Here is a 21,769-nt window from a genome sequence, read left to right as displayed (position 1 = left end):
GCAGGAGCCCAGCACAGGCAGACGGGTGCAGAGCAGTGCAGAGCAGCCAGCAGATGCTGAGGCTGGCAGCCACCAATGGCCCTCATTCTGGCTGGGCAAGGGGCAGGTGCAGGCAGACGGGCTGCCCAGGGATTGTGGAGCAGCAACAGACCTCGAGCACTGCCCAGCACCCCTGCTAAGGTTCGAGCCCACCTGCTGCACTCATTCCCCCAGGGCTGCGCCAAGAGGCCAGCAGCACAGCCATCCCTGCCCTGGGATGCTTTTGATACCTGGGTGGTTGCAGGCCTTCTTCCCCTCTGGAGATAATCAGCTGAATGCAAAAGCACAGAACTAAAACTCCGAGATTAGCTGTTATAATCACATGTAAATACTTCCAGACAATCCGCTCAGGGAGGGGCAGCGTGTGTAGTTTGGGACAGAGTTACATGGGATTTAGGCTGTTTACCACTTGATTAATTTCATGCCTCCAGCCCCCCCTGCTTCCAGCTGCACAGAAGTCAAGGTGACCGCAGTGGAAGGGAGCCATAGCACAGGGCCCAGGTGCCGTGCAGCACCACGCATGCTGGATCCCAGCCTCCAGGCAGCACAAACACACCCAGCTTTCAATCTTTTTTTTATTCGTAAGCATATCCAAAGCTTAAGAACGTCAGAATCGAACCCCTCCCGTAACAACTTACAAACCAGCTTTGCCACAGCGTCCATCCCTCTTGCAAAGAAAAAATAGAACTCCTTCCACCACCTGCACGGCCCCTTCCTCTGTCAGGTTCCTCCAGTCCAAAGCCCTACTGCCGCCCGCCCGCAGGCCGGAGGAGCCAAGGGAGGGAGGCTGCCCTCAGCCCGGCCCTTGTGCCCCACGGGTGCGAGCAGTGGGGGCTGAGGCTGAACGACCTCAGCATCTCACACTGCACCACGTGGCTGCGCTCGGCCCGACAGCTCCCCCGGGATCCCTGCACCCGAGCAGATGCTGAGTTTGGCCCGCACAGACATGATTCAGGGAAAAGGGATTTCAGACCATCATCAAGTGCAACAGGCAGAGATGAGCCACGTGAGTGCTGCCACTGCTCAGTGTCCCGGCACTTCGGCTGTGGTGCAGTCCCTGCTCAAGGCAGCCTCCTGTGCCAGGCAGGATTTGAAGGACCCTCGCTGTGCACAGCAGAGTGGCAGCACACTCTTGCTGGCATGCACTCAGGCACGTCCCTCGCAGCCCCAAAGCAATAAGGCAACTGCTGGCTGTAGAGGCTCCCGCTGGCTGCCGCTGTCCTGCTCAGCACAGATGTCCCTGAGCATCAGCCAGGCCTGTCACCAGTGCTAATCTGCCAGCGTGATGACATCGTAGTGGATTCCCTGCTGCAACTGCTGGATCTGCTCAGCCGTTGCCTCCGTGGCAAACACGCTCTGTGCCTGAGCCATGGCAGCATCAGCCACTGCTGCAGAGAAGGGGCATCGGTGACGACGTGGGGCTCAGCAAAGACCTCCCCCCACAAGATTACAGGGACAGGGGTTGGCAGGGGGGCATCCAGCCCAGCCCTTCTGCTGAGGACTGCAGCAGGGCAGCCCTACCAGCTGCAGTGAGTGCGCAGCCTCTGCAGCAGAGCTGGACTGAGGCACCATAGCAGCAGCTGCTAAGGGGCATCAGCAGCTCCCACTCAAGACTGGCATCCTGCAAGCAGCAGGAAGACAGAACAGCCAGAGTGTGGCCCTGACATACCTGAGACTGCTGAGTGTGCAGCTGCTTCCAGCTGAGCCTGGGTGACAAGCTGCTGCTCAGGTGAGACAGGCATGTACTGGATCTACAGGGAGGAGAGCAGAAGGAGAGTCCAAGACTGCACAGAGTTCCTCCTGGTTGCTGCAGTGAGTCCCTGCCCCCTTACCTGTGGCTCCTGGAGAAACTGGCTACCTTGTTCATACTGAATGTGAGTGATCTGACCATCCTGAACCTGAAGACAAGAGCTGCAGTAAGGCTGTGTTAGGGCCAGCAGGCTTCCCTGCCTACCAGAGTTGTGACTCAAACAGAGCAAGCCACAGGGACGAGGAGGTGACCCCAGCACACGGCACCCACACTGACCTCACCCCCTGTACAAAAGAACATCCAGCCTGCAGCTTACCTGGATGTGATGTCCTTCTGGGACAACAACGTACTCGTGGGGAAGCAAGTGCTGTACGCCATCCTGGGCAATGATGTACTGAACCTGCAAACACAGGGATTCAGACCCAAAGAACTGTTCACCCACTCCCTGCACTGCAAGAAAGCTGCTCCTTGTCTGGCTTCTGCGCGCTTTACCACCCCGCTTCTCCCCAGGTCTCCCTGCTGTCCCTGCTTCAGCTGCATGCAATGCGCCCTCACCTGGTTGTCAGATGTCACTAAGTGCTGCACTGTCTGTCCGTCGGCAGTCGTGATCTCCTGGATGTACGCTGCCTCCTCCTGTAAGCCAGCCAGAGCCGGGTGCTGTTTTAGAGTGGGCAGATCTGACTGCGAGCCCCCCGGCAGCACAGAGCCAGCACAGACCGCGGGGAGCAGCCGCACGGGGCAGCACGACGAGGCCAACCAGCGTGGCTCACCTGGCTCGTGATGCTCTGCTCCTGAGCAACAATGATGTGCTCCTGTCCCAGTGCCTGCTGCAGCCGCTCAGGGGCCAGCACTGCCTGCCCGGATTGCAGGGCTGCTGGAAGGGGGAGAAAGCTGGTGGGGCACTGCGGCCTGGACAGGCCCTCAGCTCTGCTCACCAGAGGTCAGAAGCTCTCTCAACTTGAAGGAACTTAGAGATCAGCACGGGTAAAACCCAGACCTCTACGTCAGAAGGTGAACTCCACTTCCCAGCCCAGCCACAAACTGTTTACAGCACAGCTGCTGTCTGAATGCACTCCATCTTATTAGGGTTCCCTGTTTGACACAGAACCACAGCAGCCAGTGCCTGTGCAGGACTGCTCCCAGCACCGAGCCCCTGCAGCTGGCAATGGCACACTGACACCGCTGCGGTCTCTGCACCCACCAGGTCCTGCTTCACTGGCAACCCTAAACTCCAGCAGGAAGTTCCCAGCCCAGACCATTTCCAGCCCTTGAAAAACTGCAGGGGAACTTCATCAGAGCGGGGAGGAATCTTACTCTGCAGGGTGGCCAGCGTGTCTTCATCACTGTTCAGTATGATGGTCTGCTGGGCAGCAGCTGCAGGTGCCTCCGGCTTCTTCCCCTTTGAGCTGTGCAAACGCTGCATGTGGAACTTGAGGTGTCCATTGCGGTTGAACCTACAGGAGGAACAAGAGTGAGGTGGAGCTGCACGTGAGCTTCATGTATTTGCAGAGCTTACCTGCAGGTACCACAAACACACCACCCCAGGACATGGCCTGTCCCAGCTCCTAAAAGCTTTTCCATTGGCTCAAATACCAACTCCCCCCCCCCCCCCCCCCCCACAACTTCTTTGAAGACTAAGCTGGGTCTACCAGCAGCAGGAACTGTTCTCAGAAGAGCACAGTCTCTCTAACAGATTGCTCCTGGAGTCAGGGCAGCCAGCTCCTTGCTAATATCCCATGTCCTCTCAAACTCGGAGCTACAGCGGAGCCCTACAAGCAGCAACAGCCCATCAGAACTCACCTTTGCCCACAAATCTGGCAGGCAAAGGGCTTCTCATTGGTGTGTGTTAGCATGTGTCTGCGCAGGTCCTTCTTGTTCTTGGAGGCAAAGCTGCAGTGGGTGCATTTATGTGGCCGAAGGCTGGCATGCTGGACCATGTGGCTCTGGGGGCAGAAGGACAAAGGTAGGGTCAGGAAGCCCCGTTTCCACAAATCATTTACTTCCAAGGCTGTTCTAAGGCACCTACCCGAACCTCCGGCCAGAGGGCTGCAGTGAACGGACAGTCAGGACACTTGAAGGTGCTGGGCCCAATGTGGGCTCTCTTGTGACTCTCCATTTCTGCTCTCCCTGTAAACATGGCTGTGCAAATCTTGCAGGAAAATTTTTTGGCTGTGGAAATCTTGCATGAGAGCTTCTTGGCTGTAGAAACCTTGCACGAGAGCTTCTTGGCTATGCCTTGGAGTGCAGGCCATTTGACCTTGGGGGATGTGACTTCTTGCCCTTCAGAGGTGGGGGACAAATTTGAGTCCTTCTGGAGCTGCTGGGTAACACACTGCACCAGAGGCCACTTGACACCAGCTGGCTGTGCCTCCTGGCCCTCTGCTGGCAAAGGGAAGGCAGCATCTCCATTGAGGGGCTAAGAGAGAAACATCGGTCACACCTGCTCACCCTGCTGCCTGGAAAAGAGAGAAAGCCCAGCCTCCTCACCTCCATGTGTTGGAACTGATTCCCCGGGAGGTTGGATGACATGATGTAGTGATTGTTGTGGTCCTTCAGAACCTCTGTCATCACAGCTTCGCTCACCACGACTGCATGTGAAGTCTCTGCAGAGCCCTCCTCCTCACTGCTGGCAGAAGCCGCGGTCAGAGCGGAGCCATCGCATCCCCCTCCCCACTCAAGGTCTCCTCTTTGAGGGCAGAGGTGCCTCTGACTCCCACTGCTCCCACAAAGCTGACCTGTACAGCGTGCCCGGAGCCTGAATCTCCTCACTGATGGGAGTAATGATGCTGTACTCCGTTGTCCCGCCAAAGGGAATCGTGATCTGCTGCAGCTCTGAGCCACCCAGGGCTGCCTCCTCGTAGGCCTCCTGCACCAACGTCTCCCCACGGTCTGCCATGTGCAGCGTTACCAACTTCTGCTGCTGCTCAGAGCCATCCAACTCCGCCCCTTCCTCCTGTGCCTGCGGTTCACAAGAGTCCTGCACCTCTCCCGAATCGTCTGGTTTCACTACTGCCACCTGGAGGGGAGTGCAAGAGGTCAGCGGGAGGAAGGCTCTGCAGATGCTCCCTCCAGAGGGAGCAGGGCCGGGCACTTCCAGAGGCCCCGGACGTCTCGTTGCAGCAGGCACAGCCACCCCCTGCTCACCTGTAGCGAGCCTGCAGCAAGCTCTCGCTGGGTACTCATGTTCAGCAAAAGATCCAGGGCGGTCTGCGTGGCCAGTTCTGCCGATCCATCCACACCTGGCAGGTCAGAAAAAGAGTGAAGCACAGAAAAGGGTTAAGCACAGCACTCAACCACCTCCTCGTCTCCTCCCCTGAGCTCCCCGGGAGCTCACCTTGTTCATAGATAATTGTGGCCCCCTCCAGAGAATCCTGCGAAAGGATGGGAGGCTCCGAGCCGGGCACTGCCTGCACCGCCTGGTAGGTGACAGCGCCGAGAGGGGCCTGCGAGACAGAGAGCTGCAGGGAGCCAGGGCTGAGGAGCAGGGAGGAGCCGGGGGGGGCGGGGGGCGGCACTCACTGGTGGGTTGGCCTCCGGCTCGGCCGACGCCTGCACTTGGCGGTGCTGCTGCTTCAGCTCCTCGATCTGCTGCAGGGTGAAGAAGGGGCGGCGGCGGCAGGGCGGCTCCTCGGGGTGCCTCTGTGCCCACTCCTCAAAGCAGTCGGCATGGCGGCAGTGCACGTGCAGGCGCAGGTTCTTCTTGTGCTTGGTGGTGAAGTGACAGAACTCGCAGGCAAAGGGCTTCCCTCCTGTGGGACACGGGGGGTGGAAGTCAAGAAGGGGTCCCCAGGGGACGGCGCCCTGGCAAAGCGGCGTTGAAGGGCAGCAGCAGCTTCTCTCACCCGTGTGCTTGACGGCCATGTGTGAGACCAGGAAGTCCTCCCGGAAGGTGGAATACTTGCAGAAGCTGCACTTGTAGGGCTTGTCGCTCATATGTGACAGCTGGTGGTTCAGCAGGACCTTTTTGTCCTCGCAGACGTAGTCACAGAACTCACATTTGAACCTGCCAGGACAATGCCATCTGTCACACAGAGAACAAGGACCTTCTGCCCCCCCTTGGAATGGGAGCCTGGACACTGGTTCTCCCAGCAGGCTGCGGCCAGGTTCCTACCTGCGGTTAGCAATGGCCTGGATGTGTGTCAGCAGGTGCATCTTGAACGTGTAACGCTTCTTAAAGGACTTCCCACACTGCAGCAGAAGCAAGCGAAGCAGCGTTTGTCTCCTGCACAGCCCCACTGCTGCCAGCTCTCCTCCAGGCCCCAGCCTCTCACCTTGTCACACATGTGTGGCTTCTCTGTGCTGTGTGTCTTCATGTGCTGAGTAAGCCTCTTCTGCATGGGGTAGATACGATTGCACACGGGGCATGGGAAGGAGTTCAGCTTTGGGGGCTGAAGGAAGAGCAGAAAGATGAGCTCATAGGGGCCGAAGGGAGGTCACCAGTTTCCTTGCCTCTCTCCCCACCACAGGACCTGGGCTGCCTTTCCTCAGCTGATCCAGAAACACTGACTTCAACTAGGCACAAGGAATTTGTGAACACAGACATGCCTCTTCCCATATAACAGTGCTGAGAGACAAGCCATCAGGGAACTGGAACTCACCGGATCAGCCCTCTTTTTCCTGAAAGAGAGACAAAAAAATCCCCTTGTCAGCCAAATCCCGAGTTTGAGCCCCCCAGTACATCACAACTATCCATTTTGGAAAGCACGAGAGTTCAGGCTGCACTTCCAGGGCAGGAGAAGTGATATTAATGATGTTCAGCCAGGCTGCAGGACAGTCTTCAGGAACTCACCCCACTTACCTGTCCCGACTGTGCACTGTGGAGTGTCGGATGACGTCCTTCTTGTACACACTGGTGTAATTGCACTCCTCACACTTGTAGGGCTTGCTGCCTACGTGGTTGAACATGTGCTCCTGCAAGGAGTGGGAATGGCTGCCACGAGGCCTGGGGCTCTCAGCCACCTCCGTGGGGGTGGGAACAGGACAGACGGTGCTCACCTTGAGGGAGGACCAGCGTCGGGAGCGGTAGCTGCACTGGAGACACTTGAAGAGCTGCGGGTCATTGGCCTCGTGCGAGTTGACGTGGAAACGCAGATCTTCGTGCGTGAGGAAACGCGAGCCGCAGATCCGACACAGGTACGGCCTCATCAAGGGCTTGGGTGACTTGTAGTAATACCTACACACACAGAGCCGGGACTCAGAGCTGTGGTGACAAACAGAGGCTGGACCGGCCCTGGGCGCAGGCCAGAGGGCCCAGCACTGGCTCGGCACACACCCCTCACCTGCGCCCCATGTACTTGCGGTATTTTTTGCCCAGGAAGCGGCGGGAGGGCCGGCCTCGCCTCCTGGGGACGACATCTGCTTCCTCGGGGCCAGTGTTGGAGGAAGGGTCCTTATTCTCAGAGTCAGACTGGCTGATGCTGGGCTCCGCCAAGCTCTCGCCGGTCCCATTCTCCAGGCCAGAGGAACTGGCTGCTTCCGAATTCTGCAGCTCACAGCTGGGTGTGCTTTGGGACGTCACCAGGGGCTCCACCTCCTCTCCTACTTGACAGGACACAGCACATCATCACATTCACTCCCCGTGAGCTCCCAGGAGCTTGCATACCACGCTGTGCTGACCCACCTTCATGCACGTCCTGGGGCACGTCCCCCAGGCGAGGAAACTTGCGGGGCCTCCCTGGGCGTCTCCGTGGCCTCTCCTCGCTGGACGTGGGCACTGTGCGGTTGTTCTTGGGCTGTCGCCCGCGGGGCTCATCCTCAGCTGGATTATAGTCACTGTCCTCTGAAGGCAAGCGGCCCAAAACATCAGACAGAGATGAGGGGAAAGCCTAAGCTATGTAGGACACGGTGAGAATGAGTCTTACCTTCAGGGTCATCGATAGCACCAGCATCCATAATATCATCATCTTCTTCTTCCTCTGCGACCTCTTCCTCTGCAGACTTTGGAGCAGAACCCCCCTTTCGTGGACGTCCTTTCTTAAAAGCCAAAGCTGAACCCGCTAACACAAAATGCAGAACATCTCCTTACTTAACTGTACAACAGCACAGGTATTCACACTCAAACTCCTCCTCGTAACTCCCCAGAGACAACAACGATCCCATCTGCAGTAAGATATATTTTTCTCAGTGCTCAGCAGTGGCAGCACCACACACACCTGGCTGGAAATGTCGCTCTTTCATGTGGTTGATCAACGTTTTCTTGGAGACACTCTTGTACTGACACATCTTGCACTTGAACTGCTGCACCACCACCACTTCCATCATCTCCTCCAGGGTCTCCAAGTCCGGCTGGTCCAGCTCCTCCCCACCGTCTGCCTCCCGAACCTGGCCTGGCTGTGCAGGCAGTTCCAGCACCTCTGACTGCTCCGAAGGGCCTGGCTGGTCAAGGCATGTGGAGGTCGGCCCATCAGCAATAGCTTCTACAGCCAAGCTATTGGCCAGAGCAGAAGTGGACATCTGGGACACAATGGGGGCACCTGAAACAACAACACTCTATCAGCCAAGGGGCAAATCTTCACCTGCACCCAGGCTGCACATAAACCTTGAGCACAGAGCTGAACTCGGCATCCACTCCTGCCCTGTGTCCTGAGAGTTTTCGCCCTGCAGCTCATGCTTACACACAAACCATCCCTTGCACGTTTTATTTTTCACTACCAGAATGGGAACAGGCTCAAAGACAGAGAAAGCCACCACTGAAATGCCCTGGGTGCACCCTTACCATCATCAGGCCCTTGTAGAATGAGGTACTGAGTAGTCTCTGCTCCCCCATCTTCAGCACTGGTCACAGCTATGCAGCCTGGGGAGGGAAAGGTGAGGAAATCAGGGTACCCACCAGGGGCAGAGGCTGAAGCAGCGCTCCCAAGTTCCCAAGTGAGTAGGAAAGGGTGCAGGAGGTCTGGTTCAGCTTAGAGTCTGCATAGAGTAGCTGTGGCAATGTGGCCAAAGCGGCAGCAAGCCAGAGGCTGAGCTACTACCCAGCAAGCAGCTCAGAAAACCACCAGCTGCTAAGGCAAAGCGAGATGAGAAACCTTGCCAAACAAGGACGAGGTGTAAGCATACGCAGGCGCATATTTCCCCTTACCTCCCAAGTCTTTAGCAGCTCCCTTCCCCAGCCCCACCACTCAACCCACCCCACGCAGGGACAGATCCACCGCCAGCAGCAGCAGCACGGCATGCACTCACTCTGGATGATGTCAGGCCCAATGGTGGACTCAATGATTTTGTCTATGGCAGAACCCAGGTCTGAGGAGGTGGATGCGGTGGAGTCTGACACAACCGTGGCCCCGTCGCTGATGACACTGGAGTGGACCAGGACCTGCGGGGACTCTGACACCATGATGGATTGGCTCACGGTGGAGACGCTGGAGACCAAAGTGGACTGCGCGATGGAGGACGAATCAGGCAGGTAAATCCGGGGAACCACATCTGTGCTGGAGCTGCTCTCAGACACCTCTTCCTAAGCAAAACCAGCAGAGGCAGAAGAGCTCCGTTCAGAAATGCCTGCAGGGCCGGGCACTCAGGGAACCGCCGCACACCAACGCCACCGGCACGGCGCTTCGTTTTGCTACGGGAATGGGGTCGGGGCGGCTTCTACGGCCTTCACTGAGCACCGCGACCCTCGGGGCCGCTCCGTCCCCCCCCCCCTTCCGAACGGACCTCCTCCTCCCGTACGGCGGCACCGGAGCGCCCGTACAGCCGCGGGCAGAGCCGGCCCCGCCGCCCGTTCCCGTACCAGGCACACGGCGCTGCGGTCGGAGCTCTGCCCCACTCCGGAGTCGTCCGCCCGGGACGGGAGCGCGGCGCCCGCGGCGGCGTCGCTGCTGTCGGCGGATACGGACACGGCCTCGGAGGTGCCCACGCCGCTCTCGGACGGTTCCTCCCGCGCCGCCTGCGGGGCCGCGTCGCTGCTGCTCGGCACCTCGCTCTCCTCCATGCCCGCCCCGCCTATGCCCGGCCTGCACGAGGATCGCGCCGTCAGCCCCGCGACCGCGGGACGCCTCGCCCCGCGCGCCCCCCGCCCCTCCGCGCCCCGCTCCCGCGGCCACCGCCGCCGCCATCTTTGCCGCGGGGTCCCCCCTCCCCGCGCCTCCTCCGCGCGCGCGCACAGCGCGGGGCGGCCGTGGGGCGCCGGGAGCGCGGCGGGGCCGGGACGCGGCGTGGGCCGGGCAGGGCCGTACCCGCACCGCCCCTCGCGGCGCCGCCCGCGATCTCTCACCCGTCCCGCCGCGCCTCCGCCGCGCCGCCCCCGAGCCCGGCACCGCGGCGGCCGCCATCCCCCCGCCCCGCGCCGCGACGCGCGGCGTTCCGCCCGCGGACCCGCGCCGGAACTACTTCCGACGCCCGACCCCGCCCCGCCGCCCGCTCACCGCCGCGGAACCTCGCCCTTCGCTCCCACCTTCGCCGCCGCCGCCGCCGCAGCAGCCACGCCGCCTCTCGGCGCCTCGCGGCGCCGCTCGCGGCCCCCGGGCGGGAGTCCGGCGCCCCGGAGGGACTACTTTCTCCGCGGAGGGATCTCGGTGACGTGGTGTGTAACGCGAGTGACGTCACGAAGCGGCGCCCGGGCCCTGAGCGTCGGCGTCGCGCCGGGTGGCGCTCGTCACGTGACGCGGGGCGGAAGTGGCAGCGCCGGGCCTCGGCCCCGCGCCGCTCCCCGCCCTCGCGCCGCTCTCGGGCCGCGCCGCCCCGTGCGTCCCGCCGTTCCTGTGGCACTTCCATGCTCTCACCGCCGCGGCTCTCCCTGCCCCCTGGGCTTTGGGCTGCTCCTCCACGGGCGGCTCGCGCCCGTTGTTTCCGAGCTCCGCTGATCCCAGCCGTGCCCCAGGGCTTGGGCTGCTCTGCCCGAAGGCTGCCCGCGCCGTGCCGTGCCGTGCCATCGCTCCGGCCATGCCTGTTCTGTCCGGCCCCTGCTCCAGCTGACATGCCGGCAGCTCTGGCAGAGCCGCGTTGTGCAGCTCCTCGCCCATAGCTGCGCTCTCATGTTGCAGCACTGTGCTCTGAACGTCTCTGTCCGGTGTTCTTTTCCGTGATCAAAGCGGCCTTCTGTTGTCAGTTGCTCCTCTGGGCTCTGTCGTCTGATCAGGGATGCAGTTGCTGAGCCATGGGGAGCAAAGTTCAGCCCCCTGCTGAGCCCCCAAAGCCACAGCCGGTAGCACCGTGTCTCCCTGCACACAGCCCTGCCCGGCCCAGGTGTGAGCAGGGATCACATCTGCTCCTGGCCTTGGCAGTTGATAGGAGGCGATGCTGTCTGCCAGCTGCAGGAGGACAGACGGTGCAGTGCCTCATCTGGCACAGTGTCTGCAAGGAGTCAGCCTGCCTGAATCCCAATGGCCGGGTTGGATGCACGGCACGCACCAGGTCGTGTGCTGTGCCATCTGCGGTGCTCCCAGCCCTGGGCGATGGGCAGTGGGGTCTGTCCCATCCAGAGCTGTTACCCTCCGTGGGGCAGTTCAGGTCCCACGCGGTGCCCCTGCCCTGTGTGCTGTGTGCTGCAGAGGCAGTGACGGAGCTGCTGCTGTGCCATTGGCATGGTGCACCCGCTTGCATTCCAGCTCCTTTTCAAGCTAATTAAATACATCCTTGAAAGGTTTATGCTCTCATCTGTCTCTGTGCGACAACATCTCTGAAATCCATCCCTAGGCTGAGATAAGGGAGTGCTGTACCAATGCTGCTGCTGCAGCCGCACTGCCTGCTCCGGAGCCCTGGAGCCAAACTGCTGCGTGCGCGGTGCCGGGGTCACTGCCACGCCGGGAGCTGGCAGACAATGAAATGCTTATTCCATTTCCCTTTCAAGTAGCCCTGCTGCGTAGCTCTGCAGTTACTGCGAAGGAAGTGGTGCCAGCCCGAGGAGTCAGGAGGATGTGGGGCGCTTTGGTGGTCGATGCCTCTCGCCGTGGTTCATCGTCCGACCCGGGACAGCAGCTCTTTGCATCAGCGGGATGCACACCGGGCTCCGTCCGAAGGGCTCGGGCTGCAGGAACCACGGTTGAGGAAGCGGGGCGGGTTGGGGTCGGACCAGCAGGGGTCTCTTTGCCTTCACGCAGCCACATTTTTGAACTAATGGGGGGGATCGCCCTGATGAGTGACAGCCCCGGGGCAGAAAAGAAGCTTTGGGAATCCAAAAGCATGGGTGGCCTGCAGCACGTGCCCAAGTGCTAGGCTGGGGAGTGCTGGGTTAAAGGCTCTTTGGAAACTGGCTGGGACAACAGCACACACTTGTGCCTGCAGACAGAGCCATACAGCATCATACAGCAGGAGATGGTCTGACCCCTCATGGGCTGTCGGTGTCCCAGCTCTGTGCTTCTCACCCTGGGCAGGCGTTAGAAGGAGCTCCACCAGCTGAGCTGGGGGCATGAAGCTGAGAGTGCTGTGCTGTGACCCAGGGCTGTGCTGTGCCCTGTCCCCAAGCAGCAGCTCGCTGGCTGTGCTGGCCTGTGGCTCTGCTGCACTACCACAATAGCTTCTCCGTGACCTAATCTTTTGGGTCAGCATCCCAGAATAGGTGGTGGCTTGTGCTGAGTGCCCAGGGCAGAGCCTTCCCAGCCGCCTGCAACCCGAGCCTCCACGCAGCCACAGTCAGTGATTTTGTAGTCACTGCTGTTTGTTCCTCCTGTGTTCCTTTTTTCTTTCTAAAGAAAACATCTCTAGCAGTGTTTGTGTAGCTGTAGGGCATTAATCCACATCAACCAGCTTCGTATTTATATCCCACCTGGGGAGGGCGGTTGCATCAGCACATTTTGTAAAACGTTGAGCAAAACAGCCCTGGCTGCAGGAAATGGGTTTTTCTTCATACTGAATTGCTTCACCGCTCGGCTCTTTCCCAGCAGCAGCAGAACGCACCTGGGGCTGTCCAGGGGACAGCTGTGTGCTGGGGCACAGGCCACGCCAGCTCCTGAGCACCGCAGTGCTGCACACCTAGGCAAGCAGCAGCCTTGCTCTGCACTGACTCTGTGTTTCCCACGGCCAGTGGGGCTGTGGCTGAGCGAGCCTTGGTCCACGGCCTGGAGAAACCAACAAAAGCCCTGGGATGAGGCCGCCCAGTCCTCCGGGATTTACCCAGCGGGGCTGAGCCCTCTTGGTGCCCCGCACACATGTTGCCATGGTGCTGCCACTCAGCTTTGTCTGCATCAATGCTGCAGCCGCCGCTCCGCAGGGTTTGGCACGTTGTCACCCTGGCTGGGGTGCAGTGGGGGCTGCAAAATGCAGGCAGCAGTGTGCTGTGCCCCTCTGCCCATCCTCGTGCTGCTGCTGCCGGTTGTTTTCTTTCCCTTCTGGAGTGCTCCTGTGGCTTCCTTCCCAGAACCTGAGACCTCGGAGCCACGGTCCAAGGCCGCCGGATCCCACCCTCCCCTCTGCTGCTGATTCATCACTGCTGGTCAGTTAAAAAGGGGTAATCAGCAAATTACTGAAATATAAGTAAGATAAACAAGGTGGGCAGGAGGCGTGCGTGCTGCAGGGCCCCAGCGGTGCCTCGCTGCCCCAACTCCACACTCAGCACTGTGTGGCCATGCAGGCTCTGAGGTCTCAAAGCAGTTCCCCAGCACGGGCCGGGCCGCTCGCTGCTCCGGGGGCTGCCTGCATTTGTCCATATGCTGACGCTGACAGCGGAGCCGGTCTGAGTTAATTTGGCAGCAGCCGTTTAGAACAGTTGTCAAATGTTTTGCTGAAGCCGAAGCATGTTGCATCTACCACTTTTCCTTCTGTTTCTTGTAGTTTACAATTAAATACCACCAGTTCTACCCATATTTCACCTTCCATAAACCCCCGCTCCTTATTCCTGGAGCTGTTTCATTGCCACCAGGCAGCGGGTTTCTCATGCCGCATTGTTCCTTTAACTCACGGGACACAGCAGGCAGGTGCGTGTCATTGTCACCATTGCAGCTCTTCTCTTTTTAGAAAGCAGCTGCTGTGCCCATCAGTGCCAGGGAACAAAGCGCTGCCACCCACGCTGTGCTGATGGATGTCCAGCATGCAGAGCCCCGCAGTGGCACCCATGTCCCCAGGAGCTCCGAGCAGCACTGTGCTGGGCTCAGCCCCCTTACTGCCCACATCTCCTCAGGGTCTTAGTGGAACAGTTTGGGGAATCCATCCTGTGCAACTGGGAGCGGGCTGGGCGCAGCCAGCAGTGACAGGCGGCGCTGGTTTCGGTGCCTCCAGGGGGGTGGTGAGCTGCCAGCTGATACGGGCTGTGTCATCCTGACAGTGCAGCACCTGTGGGCAGAGCTGAGAGGCTCCTGCCCCTGCTCCTGCCCGGGGAATGGCAAAGAATGCACCAGAGGCCTGTGGTGATGTGGGGAGATCTTGGGGGTGATAAGAGGGCAGGGGATGAGGAGCTATGTGGGGTCATGGTTTGGGGCCACATAGCACCAAGCTAATGTGTGGGGTGACAGACGTACCATAGGGGGAATAGTGCTGCCCCAGCACAGTCTGCAGAAGAGGGTCCTGGACCCAGCTGGAGGATGTGCTGCAGCCTACGCAGGGCTGGCGTCAGGCAGCAGATACGGGAATGTGTGCAGGAATGTTGTTTCTGTCTGGAGCTGCTGGATGAGGAGTAATGGGCTTCCAACAGCTGACACAGAGCTGCTCCTATGCCCTCAGTCCCGCTCTGTGCCAAACACCCCATGCCCGGCACACCACAGCCGTACCATAACCGTGGTGCTCCCACATGCTGTGTCACCGGCACAAGGCGCTGACTCCCCCATTCTGCTTCCTCTTGCCGTCACGGTGCTCTGCTGTGCTGCTTCCCCAGTCTGTGCACGTCAGGAGGGTGTCTGGCGCCGGCCTCGTGCGTGGGCCTGGTCCTCTCTCTGCCACCCCCCATCCCCATATCCAGCTCCTTGGGGTTCCCAGCGCACTGCAGTGCTCTCACAGCTGGGTGTCCTGTCTCCCACCCTGGTGCATCCCACAGCAAGGGCTGCGAGTGCATTGCCCTGGGTCCATGCCCCTGGGACAGAGTTGGGAAGGGTCTGGGCACTGCGCTGGGATCCCTGGCTCCATCCAGCATCCTAGCTACAGACCTGCAGCCTGTGTGGAGCAGCTGTGTCCCACCAGCCTGTGCCCAATTTACAGCAGCCCTGTCCTGGACCCCAGGGCACCTTCCCATGGGGGATTCTTTACTCAGCACCTGTCAGCAAGGGGTGCGCATCTGTGAGTAAGGACATGGGAACGGGCTGCAGCTGCCTCTTCCTTCCCCTTTTGATGGAAGTGGTGGTGACAGACAGCCTCGTGGCTCGGCGGCCAGCAGGAACAGGGGACGTCTGCTAGGGATTTTCCATGCCGTTCATCCTGGCTAGGACTTTGGGTTTGGAGGGTGCTGCCAGCATTGCATGGGCTGTGACGTCTCCCAGCTGCTCCTGGGGTCATTTGGCATCCCCACAGCCCTCTTTGCCCAGGCCGTGTTCTCTGTCACTCCCTCCTCACCCACTGGCAGTCCCAGCTCCAGCCCACCCCAGCATCCTTCTGCCCATACGGACTCTATGCTGCCTGTCTCAGCTCCGAGTTGCCCCACTTAGTCTGAGGCTGCCTGTGGAGTTCCCCCACCCCACCCTCAGGCTCCTGGTGCACCCTGACTCGGGGGTTTCCCTGCCCCTTCTCCTCACGGAGCCTCAGAGAGTCACTAGAAAATCCCTGTGAGGAAGCCGGGTTGTGGGGCTGTGAGTCAGTGGGAGAGGCCAGAGGGGGGGCCGGGGCTGCAGCCGCCTGTGCTGTGGGTACCTGGCTGGCAACATGAGGATGCTCAGGGCTGTCACCATGTGTGCCTGTGGGGCACCCTGGAGCCAGCTGGGTCAGGCTGCAGCCCTCAGCCCCTCCTGTGCCGTGCCCTGTGCCGTGCCACGGCTCAGCCCTTGGAGGGGCTGCAGCGCCCAGGCGGTGCCGTGCAGGTGATGCTGTGGCTGTGTGCCTGGGCTGTGGGAGCTGTGGGAACTGGGGATGGGAATAACGTGGGAAAGGCCCAGGGATCTCCCGCGGTGCTGGAAGGCCTGGCCAGGACCCAACCCCTCTGGGCAAACCTCATGGCAACACCCCTTGTGCTTCAGCTCTGCTTTGAGCCCTGCTGTGCCCAGTGCCAGGGAAGGGCTGCTGTGGGGGCACGGCGGGCTGTGCACGTGTGTCATGCCGGGCTCCAGGATGGGGCTGCCCTGTGTGGCAACTTCCTCGCCGTGTCACTGGGTGTTGCTCTTGCAGGGCTGCGGATGCAGTGAGGCAACCTGGCGGTTTCTCAGTGCCGTTCTGCAGGAGGGGGACGTGGTTCTTCCCCCTGAGCCCAGAGCTCTGCCTGTGGGCTCCCACGGCCCGGGCACCACATTCTGATAACAGCAAGCACCACAGCCTGACTGCACAGGGCTGGTTGTGAGCATGGGATGCCGGTGCTGGGTAGGAGGTGCTGGAGGCTGCATCCTTGTGTGGGTGATGCTCCCCGAGGCAGCTCTGCTCCCTCCATCCAGTCCTGCAGGTCTCTAGCACCTCAGGCCAGGCCCAGAGCAGTTTGTGCAGATCAGCTGAGCCTGGAGCAAGGCAGAGGGGAAGGCTGTGGGTGCTGAGGAGCAGGGAGCACAGGATGGGTCTGTCCTGCAGCTGCAGTCCCACAGGGCAGCCCAGGACAGTGAGGGAGGTGGCAGGAGCCCGTCTGTGCCCTGAGCAGCGTCACGGGGCTGTTCTGAGCCTCCCAGCTCCCCAGCTGACGCTGCGCCTTTCTCTCCTCTGTGCCATCTGTTTTCCTCTCCCTCCTGTCCCTGTTTGCTTTCCCCTTCCCCACTCCTATTCCCACAAGCGTCGGCAATTTGGAAGAAGCAGGAAAACACCATCCGGTGGCGAGGTTTGTGCTGCCTTGGGAGCCTGACTCAGCGGTGCCCTGCAGGCAGCGCCTGGGAGGATGGGGCAGGCCAGTGTCCCATGGGCACCACTGCAGTGTCCGTGTGCCGGGCAAGCATGTGCCCATCCTGCAAGACTCTGCTGGGCACCTGTGGGGCAAGGAACCACAGGAATGCTCAGCTCACTGGGGAGACACGATCGTGGTGTGAATGTGGGGGTGGAGGCTGCATCCTGCTGAAGGGCTGCAGTCTGGCCAAGCTCAGCCCATATACACTTCACCTCATGGTTGGCATTGGGCTAGCAGGCAGGAGGCTGCAGGTGCCAGGGATCTGGGCAGGGCTCCTCTGCCAGCCCAGGTCCCCATGGGTCTGTCCCTAGCAGCGTCTGCCCTTGGCCAGATGAGCTCAGCACTGTGGTGTGTGGTGATGCGACTGTGGGGCACCCCATACCCAACTACCTCCAGTCGTGGCACAATCCTGGTCCTGACCATGGACATGGGACACAGGGCACTGCCCATCACAGCTGCACCAAGCCATGTAAGCATGGCTGCCCCTCCACCATCCTTGTGCCATTCTCATATCCTGCATGACCACCGGAACCGGCGTGTTTAGTAAACAAGGTGATGAAACAGTTAAAGCAGACAACGGAGGAGCCTGAGTGTGCGTTTCGTCACCGTGGGAAGGGAGTGTGAGTCCTCAGGGCTGAGGGTCTGAGAGTGACTCACTGCCCTCCCCACAGCATAAATAGGAGCAGAGCAGCAGCACCGGGCACAGCTTCATCCTCCTCTGCTGCACCATGGGGCTGCTCCTGGCCCCGCTCGCCCTGGCACTGCTGGCTCTCTGCCGCGCCGCCCCGCTGCACAGCAAGCCTCAAGCAGTCATCACCTTCCCAGGGGAGCTGCTCAGCGCCCCATCAGATGTGGAGCTGGCGGAGGTGAGGGCAGTGTGGCCCCAGTGCGGCCCCTTTCCACTGCCCAGCCTGAGACATTGAGGGGCTGCAGGCTGGGCTGGGGGCCGCCGTCTGCCTGGAGGTGCAAGGGCTGGGACCGAGCGGGGATGCGGTGCGGGGAGCTGCTCCCGAGCCCCTCTTGCCTTGCTGAGCCCCTCCGGCTGCCTTTCCTCCCCAGAGCTATCTGCTGCGCTTCGGCTACATCCAGGAGACAGAGGCAAAGAGGAGCAGCAAGCACGTGTCCCTGGCCAAAGCGCTGCGCAGGATGCAGAAGCAACTGGGGCTGGAGGAGACGGGGGAGCTGGATGCCAGCACCCTGGAGGCCATGCGAGCCCCCCGCTGTGGGGTGCCTGACGTGGGGGGTTTCCTCACCTTCGAGGGGGAGCTCAAATGGGACCATATGGACCTCACGTACCGGTGAGTCTCTGCTCTGGGAGATGGGAGCCATGTGCCCAGAGGGTGATGGACACCAGGGGATGGAGACAGGCAGGAGCGCTCTCGCCCCGTGCTGTCAGCCAGCTGGGATCAGCAGAGCACAGCTGTCAGCAGCTGCTCTGCAGTGCCCAAGATTATACCCAAGCCAACCCCAGGTCCCTGGTCAGTGCCTGCCGGGTTGCATGGCACTGCTGTCCCCTGTGGGGCTGGGACAGATCCCCACCATGTGGTCAGAGCCAGGTCACTCTTACCCCGCTGTCACAGTGCTGAGCTGCAGCCTTCACCTGCAGGGTGATGAACTACTCCCCCGACCTGGACCGTGCTGTGATAGATGATGCCTTCCAGCGGGCGTTCAAGGTGTGGAGTGATGTCACTCCTCTCACCTTCACCCAGATTTACAGCGGCGAGGCTGACATCATGATCATGTTCGGCAGCCAAGGTGATGTCCTGGGGCTGTGTGGGGGGTGGGAGCAGGCACAGCTTCCAGGAAGGGACTGGAAATATGCCCATGCCCTCGTGGTGCTTGCAGGGTTCTCCCTAGACAGGGCTCTGCCTCCAGGCACCCGCAGGTAAAGGCAGTGCCTGTGGTCCATGTACCTGAGGGGTGATGTGGCTCTGATGGCACCTGTCCCTGCAGAGCACGGTGATGGATACCCCTTTGATGGCAAGGACGGGCTCCTGGCCCACGCCTTTCCCCCGGGCAGCGGGATTCAGGGCGATGCCCACTTCGATGATGATGAGTTCTGGACTCTGGGAACTGGCTTGGGTAAGAGGAGGGTGCAGTGGGGTCATGGGGGCTCACGGCGCCTGTCTCGCCCTGTCCCACTGAGTACATCCTCTCCCTGCAGAGGTGAAGACCCGCTATGGGAATGCCAACGGGGCCAGCTGCCACTTCCCTTTCATCTTTGAGGGCCAATCCTACTCCCGGTGCATCACAGAAGGCCGCACAGACGGGATGCTGTGGTGTGCCACCACTGCCAGCTACGATGCTGACAAGACTTACGGCTTCTGCCCCAGCGAGCGTGAGTAGCACTGGCTGGAGGCTGCACAGCCCCGTGGGACTGCGGCTGTTCTCACCCCTTCTCCCCCTGCAGTGCTCTACACCAACGGCGGCAACAGCGATGGGTCTCCCTGCGTCTTCCCCTTCATCTTTGATGGCACCTCCTATGACACCTGCACCACGGACGGGCGCTCTGACGGCTACCGCTGGTGTGCCACCACAGCCAACTTTGACCAGGATAAGAAATATGGCTTCTGCCCCAACCGAGGTGCGAGTGGGGTGGGTGGTGGAGTCCTGTGGGGTGTGGGGCTGGCGGGGTCCCAGCCGTGGCGCAGGGTGGGTGCAAAGGCATAGAGGCAACCCTACTGATGCTGTGCTGCAGACACGGCAGTCATCGGTGGCAACTCCCAAGGGGACCCGTGTGTCTTCCCCTTCACCTTCCTGGGGCAGTCCTACAGCACGTGCACCAGTCAGGGCCGGCAGGATGGGAAGCTCTGGTGTGCCACCACCAGCAACTACGACACTGACAAGAAGTGGGGCTTCTGCCCGGACAGAGGTACTGGCCTGTGTGCTGGAGGCCTTGCGTGGCTGCAGTCCCCAGCAGCGTGTCCATCTGTCCAGGAACTGAGGATGCTGCTTCCTCCCAGGTTACAGCATCTTCCTGGTGGCTGCCCACGAGTTTGGGCACTCTCTGGGGCTGGACCACTCCAGTGTGCGTGAGGCATTGATGTACCCCATGTACAGCTACGTGCAGGACTTCCAGCTGCATGAGGATGATGTCCAGGGCATCCAGTACCTCTATGGTGAGTGGTCCCTCTGTAGCTGGCACACCGTGGGCATGGATCTTTGATGCAGTGCCATAGGGCACCCGGCTGGCAGTGCCCTGGGTACGTTCCTGGGATGGGTCCTGCAAGGTCCTGCTCTCTGCACCCTCACGCTCCCTCCTGCCCACTCAGGTCGTGGCTCTGGCCCTGAGCCCACCCCTCCAGCACCTTTGCCCACCGAGGAGCCCCAGCCCATGCCCACCGAAGCTGGCAGTGCCTCCACCACAGAAGAGGAGGAGGAGGAGACGCCGGAGCCCACAGCTGAGCCCAGCCCCGTGGACCCCAGCCGGGATGCCTGCAAAGAGAAGAACTTCGATGCCATCACTGAAATCAATGGAGAGCTGCACTTCTTCAAGAATGGGTGAGTAGAAGCTCCTGGCTCATCCACAGCAAGTGCCAGGGTGATGGGCAGCATTTCTGCAGGGCTGCCGGGGGGGCACAAGACTCTGCCTTGTTGAGGTTGTCAGGGCAGTGGTTTTTCCCTCCAGGAAATACTGGACCCACTCACCCTTCTGGAAATCAGGCACTCAGGGTGCCTTCTCTATTGCTGACTCCTGGCCTGGCCTCCCTGCTGTCATCGACGCTGCGTTCCAAGATGTGCTCACCAAGAGGGTTTTCTTCTTCGCAGGTGAGCCCTGCCCTGACCCCGTGTCTCAGCACCACATGTAGGGTGCTGCTTGGGGCATCCAGGGCCATCTGACGCCTACGTGCTCCACACAGGGCGGCAGTTCTGGGTGTTCTCTGGCAAGAATGCAGTGGGCCCCCGTGGGATTGAGAAGTTGGGCATTGGGAAGGAGGCCGGGCGCATCACAGGGGCCCTGCAGCGGGGACGTGGCAAAGTGCTGCTCTTCAGTGGAGAGCACTACTGGAGGTGAGTGGCTCAGGCCAGCAACCCCAGCCCTGCAGTGCAGCAGGTGGCTCAATGCAGCTCTGGGTGCTTCGCTTTCCCTGCAGGCTGGACGTGAAGGTCCAGACAGTGGATAAGGGCTACCCTCGTGCCACTGATGATGTCTTTACTGGTGTCCCCCTTGATGCACGTAACGTCTTCCTGTACCAAGGTGAGCAGGGACCCACATGGCGGTGCTGTCACCCCCGTGCTGCCCTCAGTCCCCCCCCCCAAGGCTAGTCTCCCCCATTCCTCGCCTGGGCAGCAGCTGCACCATTCACATTTTCCCACTGTCTCACCTCGCTGCCTCCTTCCCCCAGACAAGTACCACTTCTGCCGGGACAGCTTCTACTGGAGGATGACCCCACGTTACCAGGTGGACCGCGTGGGCTACATCGTATATGACCTCCTGCAGTGCCCCCAGCACTAGGAGCAGAGCAGCTGCTCTGGTGTCACACTCCTGCCTGCTGCTCCAGCCGGTCCCCCTACAGCCCAGGAGTGCTGTGGGGCAGCCGTGGGTCAGTTGTGGGGTTGCCCCCCCTGCCGTGCCAGGGCTTGTAGTCTCCCTACAGGGAGGATGGGGGCAAGTGCTCCTGGCTCCCACCAGGGGCTGCCCATCTGGGGAGTGCGACTCGCGCCAGTTCTGCTGCCCAGAGACGTTAGCCCGGTGCAAACTGCACACGGATTTGTAATGACTTTGTCTTCTCCTGAGCCAGTACCACTGGGTCGGCCTCGGCGGGCAGGGACTCGGAGCTCCGTGCCGCTGCCGCCTATCGCCGGCTCTGCCAGCCGCAACCTGCACCTTTGTAATAAAAACCGTCCTTTGGAAGCGGCCTCCGAGTGCTCAGTCAGCGCGGGGAACGGGCCTGGGGGGGGTGCGGGGAGAAAGGGGGCTGCGAGCGGTGCTGCAGCCATACCCCAGAGGAAGATGTGCCTCCATCCCCACCCTCCCGTGCCCGGCTTCCGTCCCGTTCCCCGCGCCTGCAAGTGCAGCCCAGCCCCGCCCGCCCCTTCGAGCCCGGCGGCGCGGGGGCTGCCCGGGTCCGTGGCAGGGCGGGGCGGCCGCAGCATCAGGGCTATAA

The 21,769-nt window shown here is 61.0% G+C and overlaps 2 protein-coding genes across 2 annotated transcripts; one reads left to right on the top strand and one right to left on the bottom strand.

Moving 5' to 3' along the window:
- Nucleotides 1–596: 596 nt before the first annotated feature.
- On the bottom strand, nucleotides 597–9,741 carry ZNF335 (zinc finger protein 335). The gene is made up of 27 exons (XM_052683923.1): nucleotides 9,519–9,741; nucleotides 8,969–9,242; nucleotides 8,505–8,582; nucleotides 7,942–8,262; nucleotides 7,651–7,785; nucleotides 7,410–7,568; nucleotides 7,069–7,327; nucleotides 6,785–6,962; nucleotides 6,588–6,700; nucleotides 6,388–6,406; nucleotides 6,061–6,177; nucleotides 5,901–5,977; nucleotides 5,632–5,792; nucleotides 5,309–5,538; nucleotides 5,124–5,232; nucleotides 4,934–5,028; nucleotides 4,525–4,805; nucleotides 4,277–4,412; nucleotides 3,816–4,205; nucleotides 3,590–3,732; nucleotides 3,104–3,243; nucleotides 2,560–2,663; nucleotides 2,345–2,422; nucleotides 2,106–2,189; nucleotides 1,872–1,937; nucleotides 1,709–1,790; nucleotides 597–1,427 (listed from the first exon to the last, which is right to left on the bottom strand). Exons 1-27 carry the CDS (start codon nucleotides 9,717–9,719, stop codon nucleotides 1,309–1,311), a joined length of 4,149 nt encoding a protein of 1,382 aa, XP_052539883.1. The 5' UTR covers nucleotides 9,720–9,741; the 3' UTR covers nucleotides 597–1,308.
- A 7,616-nt stretch (nucleotides 9,742–17,357) lies between these two features.
- Nucleotides 17,358–21,483, top strand: MMP9 (matrix metallopeptidase 9). Its single transcript, XM_052683658.1, has 13 exons — nucleotides 17,358–17,527; nucleotides 17,721–17,959; nucleotides 18,268–18,416; nucleotides 18,615–18,743; nucleotides 18,826–18,999; nucleotides 19,072–19,245; nucleotides 19,360–19,533; nucleotides 19,625–19,780; nucleotides 19,934–20,162; nucleotides 20,290–20,429; nucleotides 20,522–20,672; nucleotides 20,756–20,859; nucleotides 21,008–21,483. The coding sequence occupies exons 1-13, from the start codon at nucleotides 17,390–17,392 to the stop codon at nucleotides 21,115–21,117; spliced, it is 2,067 nt and encodes a 688-aa protein (XP_052539618.1). The 5' UTR covers nucleotides 17,358–17,389; the 3' UTR covers nucleotides 21,118–21,483.
- The last annotated feature ends 286 nt before the right edge of the window (nucleotides 21,484–21,769 follow it).

Source organism: Tympanuchus pallidicinctus, unplaced genomic scaffold (assembly GCF_026119805.1).
Source record: "Tympanuchus pallidicinctus isolate F22 unplaced genomic scaffold, pur_lepc_1.0 scaffold20, whole genome shotgun sequence".
Classification (NCBI taxonomy): Eukaryota; Metazoa; Chordata; class Aves; order Galliformes; family Phasianidae; genus Tympanuchus; species Tympanuchus pallidicinctus.
The sequence above is the reverse complement of the archived record's forward strand: the minus strand, read 5'-3'. Positions and strand labels throughout refer to the sequence as shown.